This window comes from Neodiprion lecontei, chromosome 3, assembly GCF_021901455.1.
Source record: "Neodiprion lecontei isolate iyNeoLeco1 chromosome 3, iyNeoLeco1.1, whole genome shotgun sequence".
Taxonomy (NCBI): domain Eukaryota; kingdom Metazoa; phylum Arthropoda; class Insecta; order Hymenoptera; family Diprionidae; genus Neodiprion; species Neodiprion lecontei.
Window position 1 is genome coordinate 20,902,305 of NC_060262.1, and position 23,829 is coordinate 20,926,133.

At 36.3% G+C, this 23,829-nt stretch overlaps 1 protein-coding gene across 2 annotated transcripts in view; it reads right to left on the bottom strand.

The window, feature by feature from the left end:
- Positions 1-23,829, bottom strand: part of LOC107227413 (low-density lipoprotein receptor-related protein 2) — a 59,931-nt gene that overhangs the window by 27,175 nt on the left and 8,927 nt on the right. For both annotated transcript variants that reach the window (XM_046734881.1, XM_015668543.2), the window contains exons 2-3: positions 5,104-5,223; positions 1,974-2,105 (exon numbers count right to left, since the gene is read on the bottom strand). In XM_046734881.1, coding sequence (XP_046590837.1) covers positions 1,974-2,105; positions 5,104-5,223 — 252 coding nt within the window. The remainder of the gene's footprint in view (positions 1-1,973; positions 2,106-5,103; positions 5,224-23,829) is intronic.

The window sequence follows — 23,829 nt, forward strand, 5'->3', positions numbered from 1 at the left end:
ATGGTATAGGTTTTCCCTGATAACGTGTGCTTTTATAAGTCTCTATCTCCCTGTCGGAAGCGAAAGAAATTCTGAAATCGTAAAAGCGGTGAATATTCAACAAGTCGGTAGTTCCGATCGGCCATGTTTGATGTGAAGTAATTTTATTTATTTCATTATTATTCATAATAAACATTATAAGCGATCTACGTTAGCAATGGCTGAGATAGGGACATACACTTAGGCCGTGTTCAAAAATTGACTGACAGTACTGTCAGCAATCTTTCATCTCTTTTGCGCTTCCAAGTTCGTGAATAGCTTTGACTCTGTCCTAGGGAATTTTCAGCACTGTCAGTCAATTCACGAACACAGCCTTACATTCAAGTTACGATTGAAAAAATTTCCTAGACAGATTCGCACCGCCGTTCTCGCACAAGGAAGTGGATGAAACGAAGGAAAAAATTCGACAAGGAAATTCGCCGCGATCCACACTATGCGTCGGTCACTCTGCCTACCTTAGAGCAGGTAAAAGCTGCCTATTATGCTGGTAACATTTTCACGAAGTAGGCTATGTTTATAGACTATACAAGTTGCAACTGTCAAGCAGTCTTTTCAAGAAGAACTATCGGTATATAAAACTCAACGTTTCTCTGTCTGTCTGGCTGTCTGTCCGTATGTTCACGTATAACTCCAAAAGTACTAAACCGATTATGACCATTTCTTTTCTTGTTATTTTGTAGATAGACAGATCGTCTGGCCAGGTTTTAGGCTATATTTCGTTACAACGAGATCCATAGTTTTGGAGATATAACGGTATTTGTAGACCAAGTCGGAACGAGATGACACATTTATGCGAACGCTGATTAAACTCTTACGGATAGAGGAAAGTTATGTTAAAGAGTTTTCAAGGGCTCGGTGAGCTCTACAAAAAAAAAGTCCGGAAGAGCATATGGCTATGTCTAATAGTTTTGTTACTAGAAGCATTTGAAAATATTCGCGGGTGGAGTGGCAATGGGCTGCTAGTACGTAGTATAAAGAAAAAAGTTTCACAGGGTGCTTGATATAATTTGCTCCGTGTTCCGGAGATTATTATTGTCGTGAATATTCGCGTTTGAATAAAAACAACCTCGAATATTTCCTAAAATTTTTCATGAAACTATATTTACCTACACAATCAAACTTGATTATATCATGGGAATATTTGAGATTTTTCAGCATTATTATTATTATTGTTGTTGTTGTTGTTGTTGTTGTTGTTGTTATTGTTGATATTTTTGTTGTTACTATTAATGGCAGCTTACCGAATTGGAGAGAAAATTCAAAGCTTTGAAGGGAAAAGAAGAAGTTTGGTAATAAAATTTATTGCGGTAAGGTCCATTCTAGGTTTTGCCTCCAAAATCACATCATTAAGCATTCAAAGGAAACAACTGCAGAGATCATTGGGAAGGTTATGGCTGTCAAAGTTTTATGAGGTCGAAGTTCTTAACCCGAGCGCAACAAAATTTGGATGAAAATTCAGTTAGTCAATTATTCGAAGTTTAGAGGATGGTATAAAAAAAATCAGTGAGCTAATTTGATAATCTCCCGAAATATCGTCGCAGTGGCAAATTAGAAAAGAATTGAAAGAATCTATGTACAAATATAGATGTTTAAACTTGGCAAGAATTATGTGAATAATCATGAGACCAAATTTTTAAATGCGTAATTCGTCATATTCGCTATACTCACACATTTTTTGATTCTTTAAAAATTGGCGAACAATCTAAATTTAAAAATCAATAATAAAATATATACAAAATCAACAGTGAATCAGAATTGTCAGATCTAAAAACAACTCGAGACCCACTCACATACATTGACAATGAGTCAAATGTATACTGTAATATGGGGAAAAAAAAAAAAAAACACTGCATTGCCAATTTTTTTATTTCAAGATACCTGTAATAAATTATTGAATATGCAGTATTATGTGTAATGTAATCATTGTCACTTACTGCAGTCAGCTTCGTCCGTTCCATCGACACAATCTACCGTCATGTCGCATCTTTGGTAGGGTGGTATGCAATATGTCTTATTGAAGACGTATTGGCGGCACGAAATCTGCCCCAAATCGCACTCGGGTGGCGCTGAGGAGAATAAAATTTCATTCCAATCAGTTACAATTCGTTAAAATACCTACATATAATCGTTTTTCCCTTATTCAATGACTATAACTTTTAATTATTATTTATAATCGGTCTGAAAAGTGAAAGCAAATAAAGAAAATTGGAAGTTGAGACGAAAAACGTAGTCCCCCAATTTTCAAATGATAATTATACTACCTATAAATCTGTTCATTTTTATACAAAGCATTGAGAGCTACGTAGGTAAAGTTATGAGATCTTTTTTTTTTTGTCTAATGAAAACACAAGGAAATAAACTTACTGTTTAAATTCTCCTTAGAAAAAAATTAGAAAAAAAAAACATCGCGGTAACATAACTTTGGTTTATCCAAACGATATATTCTTCTCATTGTGGGGCTTACCGCATATATACTATAATACATATTGTATTGTAGTTCTTTTACATAGGTATACAGGACATACCCGGATGTAAAATAATTGACCTCGACACGAATGTATTTGTAAGTGCATATAAAAAGAAAAAGAAACGTTAACAAAAGAGTGATATATGTATACAAAAATATTATTGCCGGTGAATTTGAATCATAATATTGCTGATGATGTCTCGTCGAAATAGAAAAAAACATTTTCATTCATTCGAGTACCTATTTTTTATTTGATTAGTGATTTTCGTGGGGGATAAAATAACCTTGAAAATCTGGTATATCTACGCCAATTATCGAAACATTCTGAGATCACAAAAAATCTCTCGAAATCCATGAAATCTTTTGGAATTTTTTCAAAATTCCATGATGTGAAATATTATAAGATTTTTAACCCTTTCAGTCATAGTGGTAAGTATTCCTACCACTTATTTTATATCCATTCTTTGTATATTTAGAGTGCTTTTCAACATATTTGTTTGCAGTTGTTTTTATTATTTTTGATAGTATACTAATAGATTTACAATACTAGACAGTAATTATTGCGTTATAATGTAAGTCATTATTGCTAAAACAAATTGATTGGAATAAATCGTGAAAATTGAAGGAATAATTAATTTCCCTCCTGAACATTTTGAAAATCCAATCAGCAACCCAAAACACTTGCATAGTTTTTGACCGTATTAAATCAAATTTGTAATTTTCCTTCACAATATTGATCCACCATCTTGAATTTTAGAAATCTGATTTCAGATTCGTAATCAACCACCCCAAAAACCTTTGAATACTATTTGGTTATATCAGTTGACTCATTGTCAGCACAATGATGCGAGACTCAAAGGGTTGAAAATCATGTGAAAACTTGTGTTTTCCTAAAATATTTGGTATCAGACGCAATCTTTGGGATAAACACGAAATTTTGCTACCTGATAAACACGAAAAATTGATGTTGTTCATCATTCATGCAGTTATTTCTCTCAATTTTCTGTTACATAGGTATACCTCGTACATACGGTATTACTATAGCTAATGGAACGTTCATAACCAACGTGGTTCTATTTTGAATATATTTCAAAATTGAATATCACTAATCCCCCCGTACTTCCTAAATGAACCGAATGAACTTGGTTTATACACGCTTCCTAAGCACCACAGTTTGTGACACCAAGAGAAAAAAAGAAGTAAACTCTGATTGGCAAGTAAATTTAGTACATACCATTAATTTGAATGAAGTAATTTCATATTTCCGAATTTCATAAAATTTAATTTCGTCGATTCAGCAGTAAGTTAAAGAAATTTATACGAGTCGAAATGTCATACAGATGTAGATCGAATTCTACCCGATTAATACGCGTATAATCGTGCTGCGTCTCCACTGTAAGACACCTTATATACTGCTATATAATATGTAGGTATTATATGTATACATATTATATTCCAATGTGTAAGACATATTCCCCGGTTTCGCCAAGCTCTTCTACACCTGTGTCAAAGGCATATAAATAACTGGACATTCCAACTTACCGTTACTTCCATGCTATAGTCATGAATAATTGTCAACGCGCGATAACGCAAATAGTTTTGTGTGTGTCCGTGCTTGCATGCTCGTGCGTGTGTGTGACAATATACGGACATGCAACATCCTCGCTAGTCTGAACGAGTGTTTGTAAAAATCGAATCACTATAATAATCATTTCAAATTACCAAAAAAAGGTTGCTTCTAATGCGTCGAATGGAAAAAACGTTTTTTGTTTTATATATACGTTACAAAAAGAAACAAGAGGGCAAGAGATTCAAGTATTCTTAAAAAAAAATAGTCTTAAGAAGTATTATATTATATTATGCACAGGTATATAATGTATAATAATAATAATGATGATAAAGATTCGGGTATAAGGAATTAATATTCAATTGTGCATGGTATAATCTATAATCCTTATTTTTTTTACACCCAGTATGTACGCTTACATCATTATTTTCGGGATCTAACAATAAGATTAATTATTGCAAGATAGTTTGGATAATTTGAAAACCGTATCTCGACAAGGACGTCACAGTTACGGACCCCTTAAAAATTTCCCGATTTTTTTTCTTTCTTTAATTACAATAGAAGCCGAACACAAGTGCGAAATTGGAAAACTAATACCAGTTTTCAAATCGAAGGATTATAAACAAGCACGAATATTAATGCCACGGGTTTTCGACAGCATAGTATAAAAATTTGTAAAAAAGTAATAAAAAGCGGAGAGATGAAAAGTAGAATAAGTCGGTGTGTGTAGTTCAAGGATATGACAATCAATTTTCACGGGCACCTATACATATACCATATAAAACATCTGTATGGTAAAATTGCCTTCAGGATTTAAGGTTCAATGAGTACCGTCAAGGTTTCGTTTCCGTGCTACCTCTACATAAACATGCATAGAATAATACATGTTTGTATGTACACATATCCGTGATTATAGGTAACTATGTTATACTTGTTTAACTGATCGATGTAGCAATTCGATCGAATTCAGTTATAACAGACACGCGTGCCTTTCATTATGAAAAATGTTGGGAACCAATTTCATACTTACGACACGACTGATGTTCGTCTTCTCCATTTTCACAATCCTTCAGGTAGTTGCACACCAGAAATGACGGAATACATTTTCCTTCCGGACACTGGAAGGTGCCGTCGGGACAACTGATTGCATCTGAAACGACAAGGTTGCGAAATGAAAATATAATTAAAATTAAATTGAAATTAAATTTTGAGAATACAGTTGATTCATGACGATAGTAAATATAGGTATGTGTATAATTCCAGGATAATTATATTGAACAGTCGAATGCGTATTATCTGCATTATTTCGTAAAACCACTGCAAAATTTCCTTCCCTTTTGTCTAATACAATTGTCCATCAATTTTCATTATACTCGTATCAAATTTCGTGAATTATACGTCCTTGATCTCTAATATAGAATTCATACAATTTAATCACTGTACCCATCAATTCAATTTTAAATCAAATCCAACACAAGCTTGCTGGTGTGTTTTCTTTTTCCACATAGCATATGCCATGTTAATTGTCAAAACTTCATTAAATTAGTACGTTTCCGGAATGATGAAAAAAATTGGATTTTTTTTACAGTCGAGTATTTAATACCTACAATGGTCTCGGATTTCGATTATTTTATTTTTTCATTTCGCAGACATGTAAGTTACTTTCAAGTGTGGACAAAAGAATTTATCATCATTGGGTAGACGCAGATTCGCCTTCGTTTCGTCGTCGAGATAACGCAATTTTGCATTTTCGTATAATACATGTATGTACGTTCATACATTGTACGATGACGTTTAACGAGTCACTTCTATTCGATCGTGAGGTTTGACCTTAGGATACGATTGAGCAAATCATGTATTGATAATTGGCGGCATAGTGAAATAAATTATCGTTATATGTACACGTGTAGAGCCAACTCGATATACATTAAAGAGTCCGTCAAGGTATATCAAACTCTTGCGAAATGACAATTTTTATTTACACGCAAAAACTATTCTTCATATTCTACATAATATACTAAACGGATATACATGTAACGCGAGTTACATATTTCCAAGGAAATATTTCTTTCGAATAGCCTTCGAGAAAAGAAGCCACCATAAAACAATTAATATCGTAATTAAATTGAACCTCGCTGTTGATTAACATATGTTACTAATCGATTTTTTGCACGCGTAATAAAAACCTGTACTCATGCATTTCAGCTTATCGAAAAAAATCTGCACGCGAGATAAAGTTGCAAAAAACCTGAAATACAGAGGTGAAAAAAATACAACATTCCGACAAAATGCAGGAGCACCTTGACCATTTCATCCTTGACGCGAATGGTTTTCTCCGACTATCAAATGTTTGCATACATTATGACGCTTCGTGGCCGATTCATCGAATCCTTTCGCTCCGTGCACATAAACTGAAACTGATTATCCTTACGGCTTACTGGGTACTGAATATTATGGAGTATATTTATATACTTATTTCTTTATTTCTTATATATTCTTAATATTATCTTGCGGCTCGACGATGAAATTCATGATCATCGTAAGGACTATTGCAAAAAATTAACTCTTGGAGTCAATTTAGAAATTTAGCAACATATAGTGTAACCATAGACAACAATAGTGCTGAAATGACATGAAATCATGTTCTACATAAGTCCACGCTAGAATATTTTTTACAGTGTATAATATTCATAGATCGCTATAGAGTACACATCATTGAAGAGAAATCTAAACCGAATTACGTTCTTCCTTAAAAATCGATCCAGTCAAAATTACTGTCTTCATTCGAAGTCGAAACTATATCAGAGCTGAATTTCTCCAGAATAAAAAACGGCTCCGTCGTGAATGTGACGGAGTCTTCAACGGATTGCAAGTTTGCAACTAAACACCAATCGAATAATGACAACTGAATCAAATAGATGGAAAACCGACTGAATAACCTCGAGATAGGAAGTGGTATAATATGTACTATGTACTATGACTGTACAAGTTGTGGTAAATAACGGGATACTTCGGGTTCTACCTATATCCAGCCATTCAAGTGCCTAATCCATTCTACTTTCAACGTGGCAGTGCACGCGACGCGTCGTCGCGCGGATGGATGATCCACGTCATGAACAAGGTGTTTGAGTGTTACGGAGATCATGCGAATGCTCCCACAATTATGTACAGGGCACAGAAATTTTCTTATACTATTTTAGGATAACTAGGATTGGAATTTAAATGCTTCTGTAACAAATGAATCGCATCCTCTTCGTTTCTGCGTCTGGACTGTTGAGGTTAGTTACAAGCGATTGAATCATATAAGAGTATTGTTACAACTATATCACATAAATTTACCCTGAAGGATGTTCGAGCGACGAAGAATTAACTGACCGTGTAAAATCACTGATCACTTACAGGTAAAATGCAAAATGCAATTCTGAATCATCGCTAGGTATATGTATACTACTCACTGTCGAAATACGATGTAAGCTGTTTAGAAATGGGGAGGAGATAGGGCAGAGAGAGGGAGGGATAAAAAGAGAGAGAGTTCACAGTATCAGTCTAATCGGCATTGTGCCTAATTGCATTTAGAATAAAACCCAAAAATTTCGTAGACGGATGAAAATAATTAATGAAATAAACGAATGAGCTTCTAAAAATTTCTCAAGATTATGTAAAGTTATCATTAAGCCGATTGATAATGATTTCGGAAAAACGAACAAATTACGCGAGCTTATTGTTTTTCACAGAAATGAAATGACCGTTAATCTGATGTCAAACGTATTGAATCTCGTAAGTTCGGAATAATTGAATGACTAGCAATTGGAATTAGACCAATCATTAGGTTGTTTCGAGAATGGATTCGGTTCATCGTTAGTTGGCCGGTAAATAGTAACTTAGTTCTTTGAAGTGTTAATTGAAATTATCAATTGCTGATAGTCGATGAGTTGACACGTGCGCATATTTTGATACTTTGAACCTTGTATCACAGGTTGGTTAGTATACCTTTGATCGTTAGTTAGAAGAGGAAAAAAATAATTTTAAATGTTTCCCGAGAAAGACACAGTTAGTAAAATTAGTATACCTGTACTCGCAAACTTGTAATTTTCCCAAACTGACTCATGTCACATTAGCTGACGACCTCAACATTTTACACAGGAAGCTATTCAACGAAATTGTAATACACACAGAAACTACACTGCAGCCTGACATAACCAGCATTTGTAAAATTTACTTCATATTTAGTACCTAGGTACAGGTACTCGAGATGTATCTACACACAGGTACTTGGATACTTCATTTACGATGGATATACAAGCGTGATGGGATATGCCGTGTAAAAATAACATGGCGAATGTAACAAACGAGTTACACGTGAAATAAAATTTCGCCAAAAATGGATTTGTAAGATTTAGAGAGAATAATTTGATTGCAGTGCCGCAAGCTTTGATGGAAGATAGAATTTTCTTCCTTTTGCTAAAGGGCAAAAGTTTTCTCATGGTACTCTTGATTTACATACCTCAATTGAAACTTTAACTTACTCTTCTCCTCGCAAGATTTTCGAAATGGCAGTAATACAGGCCAAACGTAGATTCAAAGGAGCTGCCCTAGGCTTTCGGGATTTTGCCTATAGACCATTTAGACCACTATATACACCAAATTTCATTCATTCCGCGTTGTACCGCCCTTAAAAAACTTTGCACCTGACAAACCGAATATCCCAATGTTCTACAAGCAAACGAACGATATCTCACACGCGGTTCGAAATATCAATTGCTATCATTGCCAGCTTTTTGGAAAGTTCACAAGTAATAAAAAAAATGTACCTAATAACAAACCCGCGTATAAGTATAGTTAATTCTTCAATGCACAATAATATTCATTAATGCTTAACTCTTCAGGCTAACTTGTTTCCGGTCCGAAGCAAAATGCTAGTTCGATTCCATACAAATCATGTGCAAATGATTGTCGATGCAATCGACGTGAGAGATTGGGTGTAATTGTCACATCATTCGTACAGAATCGAACACGCATTTTGTTTCTTACGGAAAACAAATTAACCGAAAGGTTAACGCGATAACGAATCCCTGTACGTACCTAGGTACAAAAAAAAGGTACTTTACAACTCTGAAAATAACATAACGTGTGCAGACGCGTGTAATATAAGGACGAAGTAGAAATAAGATTGAAGCAGGCTTTACGAAGGAAGGAAGGTAACAGTGTACGACCGACGCATCTCGCATAACACACCTAGCCCTGCATGCGTAGTTTCCATAGCTGGCACTGCATGCTGCATAAAAGCGGCAGCAACAGCAGCAGTAGCAGTGATACAAAACGAACGGATGAAAGGGTCGACGCGCGTTAATATCGTGTGTCCATGGTGGGGAATCTCGTGGTGCAGCACCGACCCAGGCCGTGCCAGGCTTCCCGGCTGGTACCAAACCGAGTTACGACGTTTACTCGACTTGACTTGGCGACGGCTCGGTCATGATGCCCAAAGAGCTTGCACCGGCAGTCCGTTGGCTTCCGACGCGCCATTCTCGCTAATTGCGGCCGAGTGGTAAACAATACGTCACCGACGACGAATCCTGTATCGCGGAGAAGTCGCCTGAATCGGCCTGAACCTTGGGTTTTCCCACAACGATTTTCCGAAAGTAATACCACATATTTATACGTACATTTAATCCTGCACTGTCAAATTGTACCACCGACTACTAATGTCTATACGTATTTATGAATATTGCAATAAAGTTCCGATTCACTGCAGAGCGGTGGGATTCTCGTCGATGCCAATTGGTTGATCCGCACGTGTGCATTTTTAACCTCAGTATTCAACAACGGGTGTTGCACATCAAACGATCGTGGGAATGATACAAATGCTCGAAGCGAGCATCATTCGCTACCAACTATTCCAAGTTCGCTGCTTTGGTACGAACTCTAAATACTTCTTCGGTTTTTTTGTTTTGTTTTCATGTTGGCTATCTCCAGTTGAGGAATGCGTCAAAGTACTCTTCTCTAAATACTTTATGGTGCAGATGCGGTTTATTTCGAGTCTCAGTGTCTAGCTCGTTTTTCGCATAGTTGGACGGTGACGGCTGTCTCAAATAGGTTGGAGGGTCTCCAAATTTAGGATCATCAATCGACGTTTTGACTTCTTCTTCTTCTTCTTCTCAATCTTCTCAATCTTCCGAAATTGGAAGAATTAGTTTCGTCCAGCTACGCGGATGATGGCTACGCCGAAAAAAATTCTTGATCGGACCTCGCGTATACTCTTCTAATTGCTCGTGTTCAAATTCTGGAATTTCGCATCCCGGTCTGATCGGAGTATTTTTTCTATCCATCGACTTATCTCGGTGCCTTTCGTTGGCTGCAGGGTGGATATACATTTGAAGATCGTTAGTGGATACGGAGGTCTAACTAGGTTGGTCATTCCGTCACGGACAGCTTTGTATTACCGTCCAACTGCACCACTGTAAACAAGGCTGCCAATTGACAGATTCAACCAAGCTTAGTGTATAGGATCCATGCTGTTACTATACAGTTGATCAAAATTATGCCAAGTCATTTCTAGGTGACCGTGATTTCCTAACTTGGTTAGTCCGAGAAGGGTTATTCAAGGCGAACTCTACAATCAATAAAATAGTACAATTTTAAAACGTACAATTTACACACCGGGATTTGACTCTCGATTTTATAATGCGATTTCGAGTTTGTTACATCAGATTTCAATGCTGTTTTAAACGATTTCTAACTGACTGTTTTCAACTATTTGCAGTTTATAAATAGCCATACGGTTTGAGATTTCAACGAGTGGATAGAGCCTCGCGCTTTTCTTTACCTGGATATTGTGTCGCGTTGTCCGGCTGATCGTGAGGCCTATAACTTTACACGCTATTTACGAGCATTTTATTTCGTCTTATAATTGCGTTGCGAGATATCACCACACCGGTGTAAAAAAGGAACAGCAGGATTATGGCAGTGATTATCATTTACAATCAGACGTTTTTAACAGTTTCTGAACGTTTTTTTTTTCAAACATCACAAGACAATTGTAACGTTTACGCGTTTGAACTCACTTAACTAGATCCCATAGTCTTCGATAGATTTTATTCCTATGCACTTCTTATTTTTCAGCAGGATTATTTAAAATATTATTCGAACATTGGTTTTCACGTTTATGGCGTAAAACTCGACAGGGACGTTTGTATACGAGCATTTTCTTTGCATTATCGAATTCATATGCATCAGAATATGAAAAACCAACAATGAAGATTTCGATGTGCTTTCTAGAGTGTGTAGAACAGCCCTTTGAGCACAAGTCTTTTTCAGGGTCGCGAGGTCGGAATGCGGAACGCGATTTTTCTCTATTCGTGTTCCTACGTATAATACACGTTATCATTTTTTCCTCTCTGAACCATACGTTCCATTGTCATCGTTGTTAAGCACCGGGTAGGTACGAGCTAAATACGCGTTTTTATTGTGCAACACACGCAGCTTAGGCGGCTGCAATAATACCTAGTTTTGCCATTCATTATAGGTGTACACGGGATTTCCTTGTTTTTCGACAATCATCTTAAATGACGATGTTGTGTCATAATATTCGTCTTTCGTTTCAACCGTAATAACTATTTTGATACAACTCTTTCTGGGCACGATGCCGCTGTTAATCTGTACAACGAAACGAAGACTGCACGAAGTGAACAATAATCAAAGTAATTATTCATATTAGTAATAAATGTTTGTAAAACCTCGATACCAGCTGTCTTGATTCGCTGAAATGGTTAATATTGACTAGAGAAAGTGTTATATGTAACTAATTTTCAAGATGTATTTTGCCCGATCATATGGTTTGCATCACCTTTCATCACTCGACTTATAGTTCCTGCTTTCTTTACATGATTATACACATGTATGTAAAATGTATTATACATCGCGCGATGTTTACTGTAAATTTGTTAAGTACTAATAACAAAATAATACAGAGCCACGCGAGTCCACGATCGTTTTGCTCAACTCAGCTCTGCTCTCTTGGTTTCAGTTCACTTCTGTTCTGACCCAGATGCTTCGTGGAGAGTTTAGCGGAGCAAGTACGTTGACTGGATATAAGATGCAGCGTGTTCTAGGAGTGAGCTAGTCATGCCGGCCTAGTTGTTGTTACTCGTCGTTGTTGAAAAGATACGATAAAGCGGCAACGGCGACGCCGAAGTGCCGGTAGGTATAAGCATTACATCGCACGTGAAGGTATGTCGAGGTGAGATTCAGACTCGACTCAACTTCAACGGAGACGAATACTGTGTCTGATCATTATACAGAAAGCCTTGAATTAATGATGCGACGCAACCCAATTGCTGCTGCAGCAATACTTTTATTTTTGCTAAACAAGAAGAAGAAGAGACAAGGAAAAATGTTTATTGCATAAATATGAAATACAGGAATACGAAAAAGGTTTAACAATAAGATCAAAGATAGCGAGAAGAGAGAGAACAAAGAAAGTGTTTATGGTCTCATAAATTCCAACAACGTTGAACCGCAATAAGAATTCATTATAAGATCTATGAAAAATCATCAAGTCAATAATTATGGTGGATCTTTTTTATGCTTCTTAATCGCCGTTTTTATTTTTCTACTGTACGAATGACCAATGTATGTAGCCGGTTACGGAACAGGGCCAATCTTTGTAAACATAACATAACCTGTTTGAATTTTATATTGTTAGGTTATGTTACGTCTACGAAGATTGAGCTTGTTTCGCGGTCGGCCGTAGGTGGCGTAGAGAAATTTTTCAGAGGAATGTAATTAAAGAAAAAATAAATATGACAACCAACGCTTCTTATTCGGACCGGCAATATGTGGGTTACAGATATGTTCTGTGAAATATACCACGATAACTGTTATTGATATACGTGCGAAGAACAACCGATATTTGTGCAGGGGGTTAGTGTTTGACCGTAATTTTAATACGGTATTAGTCATTACTGCACGAGAATATTAAACTCTTGTACAGGAATACATTTTATATGGCATGGTGGTGGTGGTGGTGGTGGTGGGGTGGGGGGAAGATAGACGAAATTTGATTAGAGGAAGAGGAAGTAGGTATGTAAATACGCGCTATGTGTGTAATTGACATGAATATAGAAGGTGTAATAGGTATATGGGTAGTAGGCTGGATAATTTAATTGTACCTCCGCTCTTGGCCATGGTCGGAATTGAAATAACCTTACAACAACGGACACCGGAGACCTCACTTTTCTCAACAATAAACTCGACCCACAATAATTTATTCTTCAAGTGCACTGCACGTCGACCTTAAAGGAAGACAAGGAAGTACATACGTGATCAGTGATTCTGAGACGGCTAATTTTTTTTTAACAAGTCGGTTACGTTGGCAACGCACATTCAGTCCGCAGTGGCCACTCAGAGGCGATATTGCATGCTGAGTCTGTATTGCCAACACAAACGACTTGTTAAAAAAAAAATTAGCCGTCTCAGAATCACTGAACGCTTGTACAAATCCAACTGAATTGATTCTGGTGTACGGTAGAGTTGGTTTCGTAAATTTAATTATGCAGCAATGAATCAATGATTTGTTATAAGGAGGTTGGCCGACCAAAAATCGATACTTTTTAATAATACTATTACGAGATAGTCGTAAGTTAAGTATTTACCGAATTATCATATTCGTAAGATCCCCTTTCGTAGTAAAAAAATAGGGAATACTGGGATTATATAAATATAAAACTTAGATATCATTGCTCCGTTCCAAATCGCAGCAAAACTGTTAAAAATGTAGAAAATTCATTAGATTTTATTCTACGATGGCATATTTTATACAGATGACTATTTTTTATAGTTACTGAAACAGATTTTTTTTATGTTTCATTAGTAGTCAGTCAATTCAGTATTTCCATTTGATGATGAAATTTAATATCGTCGCGATATTGTAAAATGTACTATTACACCTATGCGTGTGTATAAATGAATTATTCTAACACAGTTGAAAGTTTCAAATTTAAGAATTCATTTTGACTCAATTTACGCCCCCCGACTCCCGCAAACCTGCTCTCTGCGTTGTTTTTAACCATGGAGACTACACGAGGAGCCGGAACTCAAATGGTTGAATTGACAAAACTTGTCACATTTATCGTTCAAATTAGGTTTATTTTTTGTACCACTAGCGTTGCTAGTATTCCCTCTGTACCGAAATGTCATTGGTAGCAGGGATACTCAAGATCGACTAATCGATGATCTTGTAATGTGATTCGTAGAAGGTTTCTTCAGTGCGTACGGAACACCAGTGCCATCTTATTTCAGGCAGTTATTTGTTTACATGGAGTTCGTGCTTCTTGTGTAGCCTCCATGTTTCTAACCTTCATGTAACCAATCGGGACTTGGCATTGGAGTAGATGACTACTACTATGGCACGGTATACCAGCAGTGTCGGGGGACTGCTTTGGAAGAAAAAGAATAAAGTACACGCGATCGTAATAAAATGTAAAAAATAAATAAACAGCAACACATGTGCATACATACTAAAGTTTCTGGCCACACCGACAAAACTCGTTCTCGATTTGTATCTAGAACCATATTTATCAGTTATGATAATATTAATAATAACAATTAAAAAAAAAGAAAAGAAACTACGAAAGTTATTAAGGACCGTATAATAATCCCTACTACTACTACACAACTGATTTTGCGTTGCAATTACCAAAAAAGGACAGGAAATAACGCAAAATGGTTAGGCGTACCTCGTTTTTCGTAATCCTAACAATATTCAAACAGTTTTTTCAACGATATCTGTGTTACTGAATTTTTCTAGTTACTGTAACAAACGAAATTTTTCTCAGTGTACGATTTTTCTCCGTCTATTATATACGTACATACATACATATCGTCACCACAGACTCAGAGTTTGTATAACATTTTACTTTATACTGTTAAAACTTTTGACTTCAGATACGAGTGACCCGTTGGATTGTTTCTTAACGAAGAATCTAGGTGTAAAATAATTTCACTCTGATTTATAGGATCTGAAAAATTTCGTGTGTCTGCCCTAAGTAAACCTGCGTAAACTATTATGAATTGTTAACGAATCGTTGAAATACACGCAACGTACAAACAATAATCATCGACGATACTATACACCTACCGCTGATTAAATTCACGATACCCAAATTTGCATTCTACAGTTGCTAAATGGACGATTATTGTCGCAATCGTAAATGCGATTCGAGGAGTTCAGCGACCCTGCAGACATTCGACGTCGCTGAAAATTTTTACGATATTATATAGGTATAGCTGCTGCAGCCCACCTACGTACGTCATATTGTAGAATACATACAATACGTACATCTATATGTATATGCCAAATATGTACAATGGATTTTTAAAAATTTTACCTACATACGTCACATGCTATTATTGCTGTAACCGTTACACGTCTTTGAATTTATGCTTATTAATAGTAACGTGATGGTATCAGCGAATTCCGTGCAGAAACGATTCGTCGATATTGCAATGACAGGCTGTTATAGCGCAGGCATTCAATTGCCCGAATAATGATCATAAAACAGACCGAAATAATTATACAAAGAAGTCTGATAGCTTTTATTAGAAAAAAAAAGGTAGCACAGAAGAGTAAATTGAAATGAAATGAAATAAATTGAACTTTTTCGTCTCGAAAAATGGACGATGAAATGAAATTAAATTCAACGAAATCGATTAGATATTAATTTATATAGTATTATATATTTCTATTGATGAATTTTTGTTTCGAGAATCAGCGAATAAATACGAAAATTCTCTACTACATGGATCCGTTATACGTAAAAAATTAATTTTCTTCTCGTCCTGCGTATATTTTTAATTATAATGTACGGTGAAGTCTTTCTAATACGGTAATCTCGCTTGGTGAAAGGCGCGTTACAACCGCGTCGTGTGCATGCAAAGGCAGCAGAAACTCTCACACCTGCGAACACATCGTGAGAGTGTATTTATGTCGTACCTGCACCCAGAACGATGCATTATTCTACAATTCAACCTGTACTGTGTAATTGTCTGTTGCTTTTTATCAATATGTTTTCAATTTTTTTTTCTTTTTTTCTTTCTCTTCGTCTTTCGAGCACGGTGAAATTCGTGGGAAAATATGTATACTATATATATACGTGAAAAATATAACTGCCTTTATACCAGTATAAGAATGCACAGGTACATGCATTAAGAAAATAGCTGCAGCTGCAGGCTTCTTGCTATACATAGACACAAGGGAAACGGGAAAAGTAAATCAAGAAAGAGAAAGAGAGACATATTGTATTGAAAAACGGTTCTTTCGTCGAGATGATTTCGCACAGTCGTAAATTAATATGATACGCGTGATGAAATAAGGTAAGAATTTTTATATAAAATTTTGCGCGACTTTTCGATAAAAATTTTGAATTCCGTGTGTATTGTACAGATTGTATAATATTTTAATGCAATTATATAAGTTTATAAAATAAACTTTTTCAACGAGGTGTCTTGCTTACACATTGAAAATTTGTCAATTTTTGGCCATTTTCACAAAGTCAATATTTTAATTTTTCAAAAATCACAGCAAATTACTTCATATGATGATGCGTTCTCCGCAAACCGTCTACAAGACAGATTTTGCATAATTATAACATATTAATTTTTGCAAATAAATCTCAAGTTCATTATTCATAATTTATACAATAATAATTCGACACGGTTACCGAATTGTATGATAAAAAAAGGTAAAAGAACATTATGATGTGAAAAAAAAAAAAGTTTCAACTAAACGATTCTTTGTTTTCATAATTCATTACAGTTCTAAAATTGCTCCACATCAACGGGATATAATCGAATTTTTCAAGAAAAACATGACAATATTTCCGTTGTGCAATGCATCCTTCGAAAAAATGTAAGAGAGAAAAAAATGAATGCAAAATAACCCGTAATCGATACTCGCGATAAAAAAATTGATAAAAAAAAAAAAAAAAAATTAATTTGAAATTAAATTCCCTGCCATCGTCCCGGAACCGATTGTCTGTTACTTTTTTTTTATTCCAAGCCCAAAGGCTCGAAAATTCCTCGACGAAAATTGTACGAGGGAAGATGGAATCGAATGTGAAAATAGGAAGGAGGGGAGGATAAAGGGCAGCTGTAGTAACTCTTGCGTGTAACAGAGACATAAGTAAAATAGGAGTTAGTTCCATTTGTCTGTGAATAGATGGTGAAACAGCAGAGACAGTCTCCTCTCGCTGCTGCGGTGAGGATAAGAGGTAAATAGGAGAGGGAGAAAGAAGAATAAGGAGCGTGTAATAACTGTTGAACCCCGTGGGAGAAAAAGAGAACTGGGCGAAATAAGGAGACAGGCTCTCTCGCTGACTCGCGATGTACCTTCTCGTGAGAAACTTAAACTTTCACCTAAGAAAAAGATAGATGGAAGTGCATGTATGTACAGCTCTGCACATATCAGGGTGTTTCGTTTGGAGGCGAAATATTTTTTTTCATGTTTTCTGCTGAAAATGAAGAAAAACGCTATTTCACAATAAATGACGCGCGCGTTGGGAAACAGCGAAGCATTTCTCCACACAAACAATTTTTACCCACAAGTGAGAAAATATTTTGCCACTGGCGGGGAAATGGTTTGCTATTTCCCAACGCGTACGTCATTCATTGAGAAATGAAGTCTTTTGTTCATTTTCAGCAGGCGGCCCAAAATTGCCTAATTTTACATTTTCATTGTGTAAAATATCGTGTGCAACTCGTCGACAATGACGATTCTGAATTTGTATGATATCCGCTAACTTTACACTCACTCGGAATCGTGACTTTTTCCCACTCGTTGCACAATATACCATTTTTCCTCTCTCACCTGTAAAGCTTCTTGTATATTGTATAATTTTCTGTGAATTTCTTGAAAAACTTGAGCTAAAATATGTAACATTCCAAATTTATGGTATTTCCAACAAGAATGAAAAATTATGAAAAATTCTGACGTTATGATTAAGTCAATATTTCGATTAATTAAAAATGTCTTCTAGGTAATATTTTCGTAATATTTTTTAAAACGAAATTAACTTCATATAGCGGTAAAAAGCCACCGATTATCTGTAATTATTTTATACACATAAAGCAAATTGTCGAGAGAGGGAGAGAAACAAAGTGAAACATACACTCCGATAACCCCATTAAAGTCTCTTTAATCGCGCGTGACATGCGGTGTGATACAGATAATTATCATCGCCAAAACGAGACGAGTACGAGTATATCATGTCTGTGTAATATGAGAAACGGTACAAGAGACGCGTGCATACATTATAAGATAATTTACAAGCGCGTGTGTGTGTGTGTGCCACAATTATCTTATAAAACTCGCCATATGCAGGATCTTTTGACATACTCGCGCAGACAGTACGGAATTTTCAACGTCTCAATTTATATTTTGGCAAGCTGTGATAATTGATTTTTTTAAGCCCCCCGCCCTTTCATTTGCATTCCATTTTTCTAATTAAGAAAATGTTTATCATATTTTGTATTAACTCGCAAACTTTTAAAAATTAACGTCGACGTCACAGATAATAAACATTACAGAATGAATTTACAGAAGGCGGGATAGTTATGGGGCAAAGTGAGTAATGAAAAGGTCAAATATTAGATCAAAGATAAGATAAGATAAGGTTGAGGTACGACGAAAAAACAGAAGAAGAGCGAATTCGAGGAAAATTCAGTATCATTTAATCGCGATTATTTAAAATAATGAAAAAACTGTTGTGTCGTAGGTATGCATCGCCAAAATTTTAACGTGCACAGAAAGCATACAAATTTATATGCAGATACGAAGAACACTCAGATAAGACGATGATAACCATGAGCATATTCGGAAATGTATATTAAACACTGATATATATGTGTTATCATGGTACGTAAATATGAACGGTAAATGTTTAGTTATAATCATTCTTTTTTTCTTTTCTGCTCAAGTCTTTCTGTTAAATTTTTTCATCCTTACTCAAAATAGGGGGAAATAAAAGAAATGCACTGAAGCGATAAAAAGTTGAAAGAGTATACTAAGAATCAGAGTTTCATTTTTTTTTTTCTTCATATCACGCAGATGCGATTATAATTTACCGTAACAAGAGTTGTACGTTAATTTCTATAATATGTGCATTACTGTGCGACAGATCGAATATTTGGGAAACATTATGTTGCTTAAAAATTTTTGTAATTTGAATCGCGTTTTCAATTAATAACCTGAATTTTTCTATTCTTCATTCATTCCAGTTTATTATCTCTCTTCTTTCTACATAAGAATTAATATTACGTTCGAAAGGATTTAATTTTGTATATAATTCTCTGCATACATCTGATACAAACAATATATTCCATTTCTTCAGTTTCCATAGTTATTGGCATTCTTTGAAATTTGCCCAATAACATTAAATTGTGCTCGACGACGACGCGACGTTCCCATTTGAGCATATTTTTCTTCATCACATTCATCTGCATGAGTTGTAATATATTGCCGACTTGGAAAACGAACAGCATCTCTTTTCGCAAGCTTTAATAACGCTGCAATTTCGACCGAATTTATTCGAAGTTGCCCAACTATTTTACAATTAGTAACATTCCCGATTAAATGTCGCTGATCCACCAACAGAATTTCTGCAAGTCCGAATTTGTAGTCTATGACGATCCGGAAAAATGACACATTACTTACTCGTATACTTTGCGAATATGTAGGTATCACGTAATTACTTCGCGCCCACATTATTTAAAAGCATAGAGTACAGTTAACAAGCTTTTTAGGAAACAATAAGCTGCAATCGGTGCTGCTCCTGACAGTTGTAAATTAATTCGCAAGTATCTGATTTCCAGTTATATACCAAAGATTCAATCATTGAAACCTGGTAAATGAAATTATTCCTTTGCGTCTTGTTTGTCACGCGTAATATTCATCATCGTCATCATCATATTACCACCCATCACCAGTTCATTTTCATATTCGGAGATAGATTCAGCGTTTCCGACCACAAAGACCGCCGTATACCAAGTTAGAATCAATCCGTCGGCAATTTTGTATTTTGGAAATCTAACCTCAAATTCCTGATCAGCGATCCCGAAAACTCCTGGACACGAAATGCTGAGACCAAAATCATCATTTTTAGATTTTTTGAGTACCATATTTGATCCGCAATTTTGAATTTTCAAAATTTGTCCTCAGATTCGGAATCAGCGATCTCAAAAACAATTGGTCACGCAGTTTCGAGAAAATTCATTGCTCGGTTCGAGTTAAATAAAATTTTTGACCGCAAAACTGGATTTTCTCCCACTCTCCGCTGGCGAAAAAATATCTTTATGAATTAAATTTGACCGACGAATAACGATGGGTATCGAATAATCGGTGCTGTGATTCGTTGGCAACGCTTACATCCTTCCCCGATTAATTGAGTCAGGAGTACGACGACGAGGAGGGCACGTAAAGGTAAAGGTATATCGGTAGGTAGAGAGTGGTACACCGGTGCACGTGGGTCGCGGTCCCATCGGTTAGCCGGGCCCATTCGAGTCGTAGTCCCGCTATACGGCCGTCCGCTAGTCGAGGTGAACGACCGAAAGTCCGCCTACTGCTGTCCCTCTACCTGAGCCAAGCCGCTGCTCTTGGCCTGCTGTTGCTACTGCTGTCCGGATTTGCTCGGTCGGTTGTATGCCCGATAGGGATACAACGGCGGCAGTGATTGTGAGAGGGATAATTTTTTGTCATGTTGGCAATGCAAAATCAGCTCGCAGCGCCACCCCCGGCCGGCCGCGATACAGGCGTAATCTTTATAAACTTAACGTAACCCATGCGGGTCAAATACGACCAAAAAATACAAAATTCGATGGTCTCGATTCGTGTAGAGAAAACATAACCAATGACCGTCGAATCTAACCAAATAATTTAGGGGGCAGCGGTGGCGCTGCGGTCTGATTCTGCATTGCCAACGTAAGCGTTTCGTCGAGAAAATCAGTTGCCACAGAATGATCGCGGTCAAGTGTACAGGCATACTTCGTACGCCAAGACATGTTTTATTCGGTGCTGGGTGGATCCTTGCAGCGAATCGATGCTGGTTGCAATTACTATGATATTTAATTGAAGAGGTTGGTTAGTTGGCCGAAAATCGACAAGGTTTAGTCATTTTCTTGTAAGACGTAGGTACCATACTTTGAGTGTTCATGACAATTTGTTATGCTCGAAAGCTGTCCGAAGACCAGTTTAATGATACAAAAATATAATGGAAAAAAAGTAGATATATTGATAATTCGTTCAAAATAAATCGTGCTGCCGTCGTTGAATATTTAGTTTTGTAACACGAACCGCTATTTATTGTGATACGATCAACGAATGGTGATATTGAAACGACTACTGAATAAAAAAATCCGTTTCACAGTATGGTCTTCAAAACGCGTAACTTGTAACTTGATAAAAAAAAAAAAGAAATACACTAGAATACGGATGTTATACCGATAACGAATATAACGTGATATCTTTCATGGAACATTGGAATTCAGTTAATTGGATACATGTAACCGAGCAGGCTATAGTCCAGTGCACAATGCGCGCACATACATACAATTATTAATAATACGTGATTGCCGGAATGAATGAATTATTATACAGAGTTTGAAATGATTTGAGAGTGTAATAATACATGGTTTCAGTGTCGAGAGATTAAAATTATACATTTTTTTGTACAAGATGTAATTTCACATTTGACATTTCGTAATTGTTCGCACCGATGCATGATATTAATTGTTGATCAATAATACTGAACATGATTCCCAACTTTGATACTCTGTTCGATAAGGCGTTCAACGAACTTTTGACGTAACGACAAGGATTCGGAAGAAGAATATCTGCAGGCTAAATCCACGGATATTTTTCTTCGTTAAAATATAAAAATTGATCCTTTTCGTTTGAAATTTGTTACCTGGGGGTTATTACGATAGCTGAAAACGAAACCAGCATCGGAATTACAAAATACAATATGCGGAATGCATTCTGTATATTTTTAATGATTTTTGATCTTCATCTTTTTTTTTGGTTCCTTTTGATTTTTTGCGAAATATGTGATGTTCCACTGTGTATTGCAACGAATCACAATTACTTCGCAGAATTCCATACCTAACTTATCTTCCAACAAATTGTTAATATAACTTTCGTAATTGGGAAAAAAATTGAGAAAAAAAATTGAAAACAATTAAAAAACAAAAGCGACCAAAAAACGACTCCAAACAAAAAAGAAAAAATCCTAAAAGGACAAAGAACCAAAAATAAAACAAAGATGGAACTACAATCTTGCTACGTCCACGTCGTTAGTTCCGGATAACGAAAAGAGCGAGATTCATCTAAGCATTTTGTGAAAAATGGACAATATGCATTCCGCGTATTGAATTTTAAAATTCTGACGCCGCATTTGTTTTCAGCAAACTCGAAAACCCAAGATTACAGAGTTCCACTTTTTCAGTCCCCATAATCTTCCTCCAATTACATTTATTCTGTAAAAACAGGCATTATCAATACTTTGTTTATATATAGCGCTCACTATATTCGCAGAATCATCACAATCCCTCCTAAAACATCTACATTGACATGCTGCAGGTCCAATTATGCAAATAAAAAAAAATAAAAAAATGACGACGATATCTCAAAAATTAAATGAAAATCTTAAACAACCCATTAAAAAATGGTGTCACACATGTGTGACGCTGTGCCGCAAAGGGTTAAAAAACATTCTTACTCACGACTGCGTCCTAATCCTGGTTTGTGCAGAATGATTATTCAGGTACAATAACAAGATGTTATACACAAGGTCGGAACAGGAGAATAAGAAATGTATAACCGATTGCCTCCCCATGAGTCGTCTAAGCCGCACTACACGCATCGCATTAGATCCGTTAAACGTACTCTTTGAAATGGCTTCGCAAACAGCTGCTGTTTCACCTTCATTGTAAACTTGACAAATGAACCCACGAAATGAACTTGAGCGACGGACGGATGACCGGGTCGCATCACTTGTCCAACCATGAGTGACATGTAGCCTCGATCAATAAAAGTATCCGCATTGTATGCTAAGTGCAGCATGAATTCGGTTTGACGCGGTTGCGAGACTTTCTTTGATTTCTTAATTTAGTTGTCATTATCTCTATTAACCGGCAGACACACCGACGCAACCTTTCATTCCATCGCCTCTCCTCTCCTCATCCTCACTCTTTTCTTTCTATACTTTCGTGGTGCGCTTTTGTTCAATCGTTGTTAGAGCAGACGCGACGGTCTTGTCGTCGTATAAGAAGAGTTTACTTTGTGAAGGTACCGATCTACGTATAGGTGGTAGGGTGGATGGATGATGGTTCTCTCTCCTCCTTAGGAGTACCGGTCGCTATGTAACTTTGACTTATACGCTGTGCCTCTCGTTCAGGCTAATTAAATAAACGGCTTCCCAAAATAGTTCTTTAGCTCATATAGGTATGTATATTCAAGGGGTTAAGGAGCTGAGGAGATCGCGATAAGATCACTCATCTGCCTTTCGGCTTCGTCATCTTCCTTGAAATCCTGCATTTTTTCCACCTCGCTGTGGACTTTGGGTTGAATAAAAAAAACTGCAGGATAGTTTTCGACTCACGTTAATTTATCTCTCCTTCCATTATTTTTTGTTTTTTTGACAAGAACGACTATTTGTAAAAAATAAGTAATCAATTCTGAAATCTTACCGACTTTAGATAACTCGTTTCT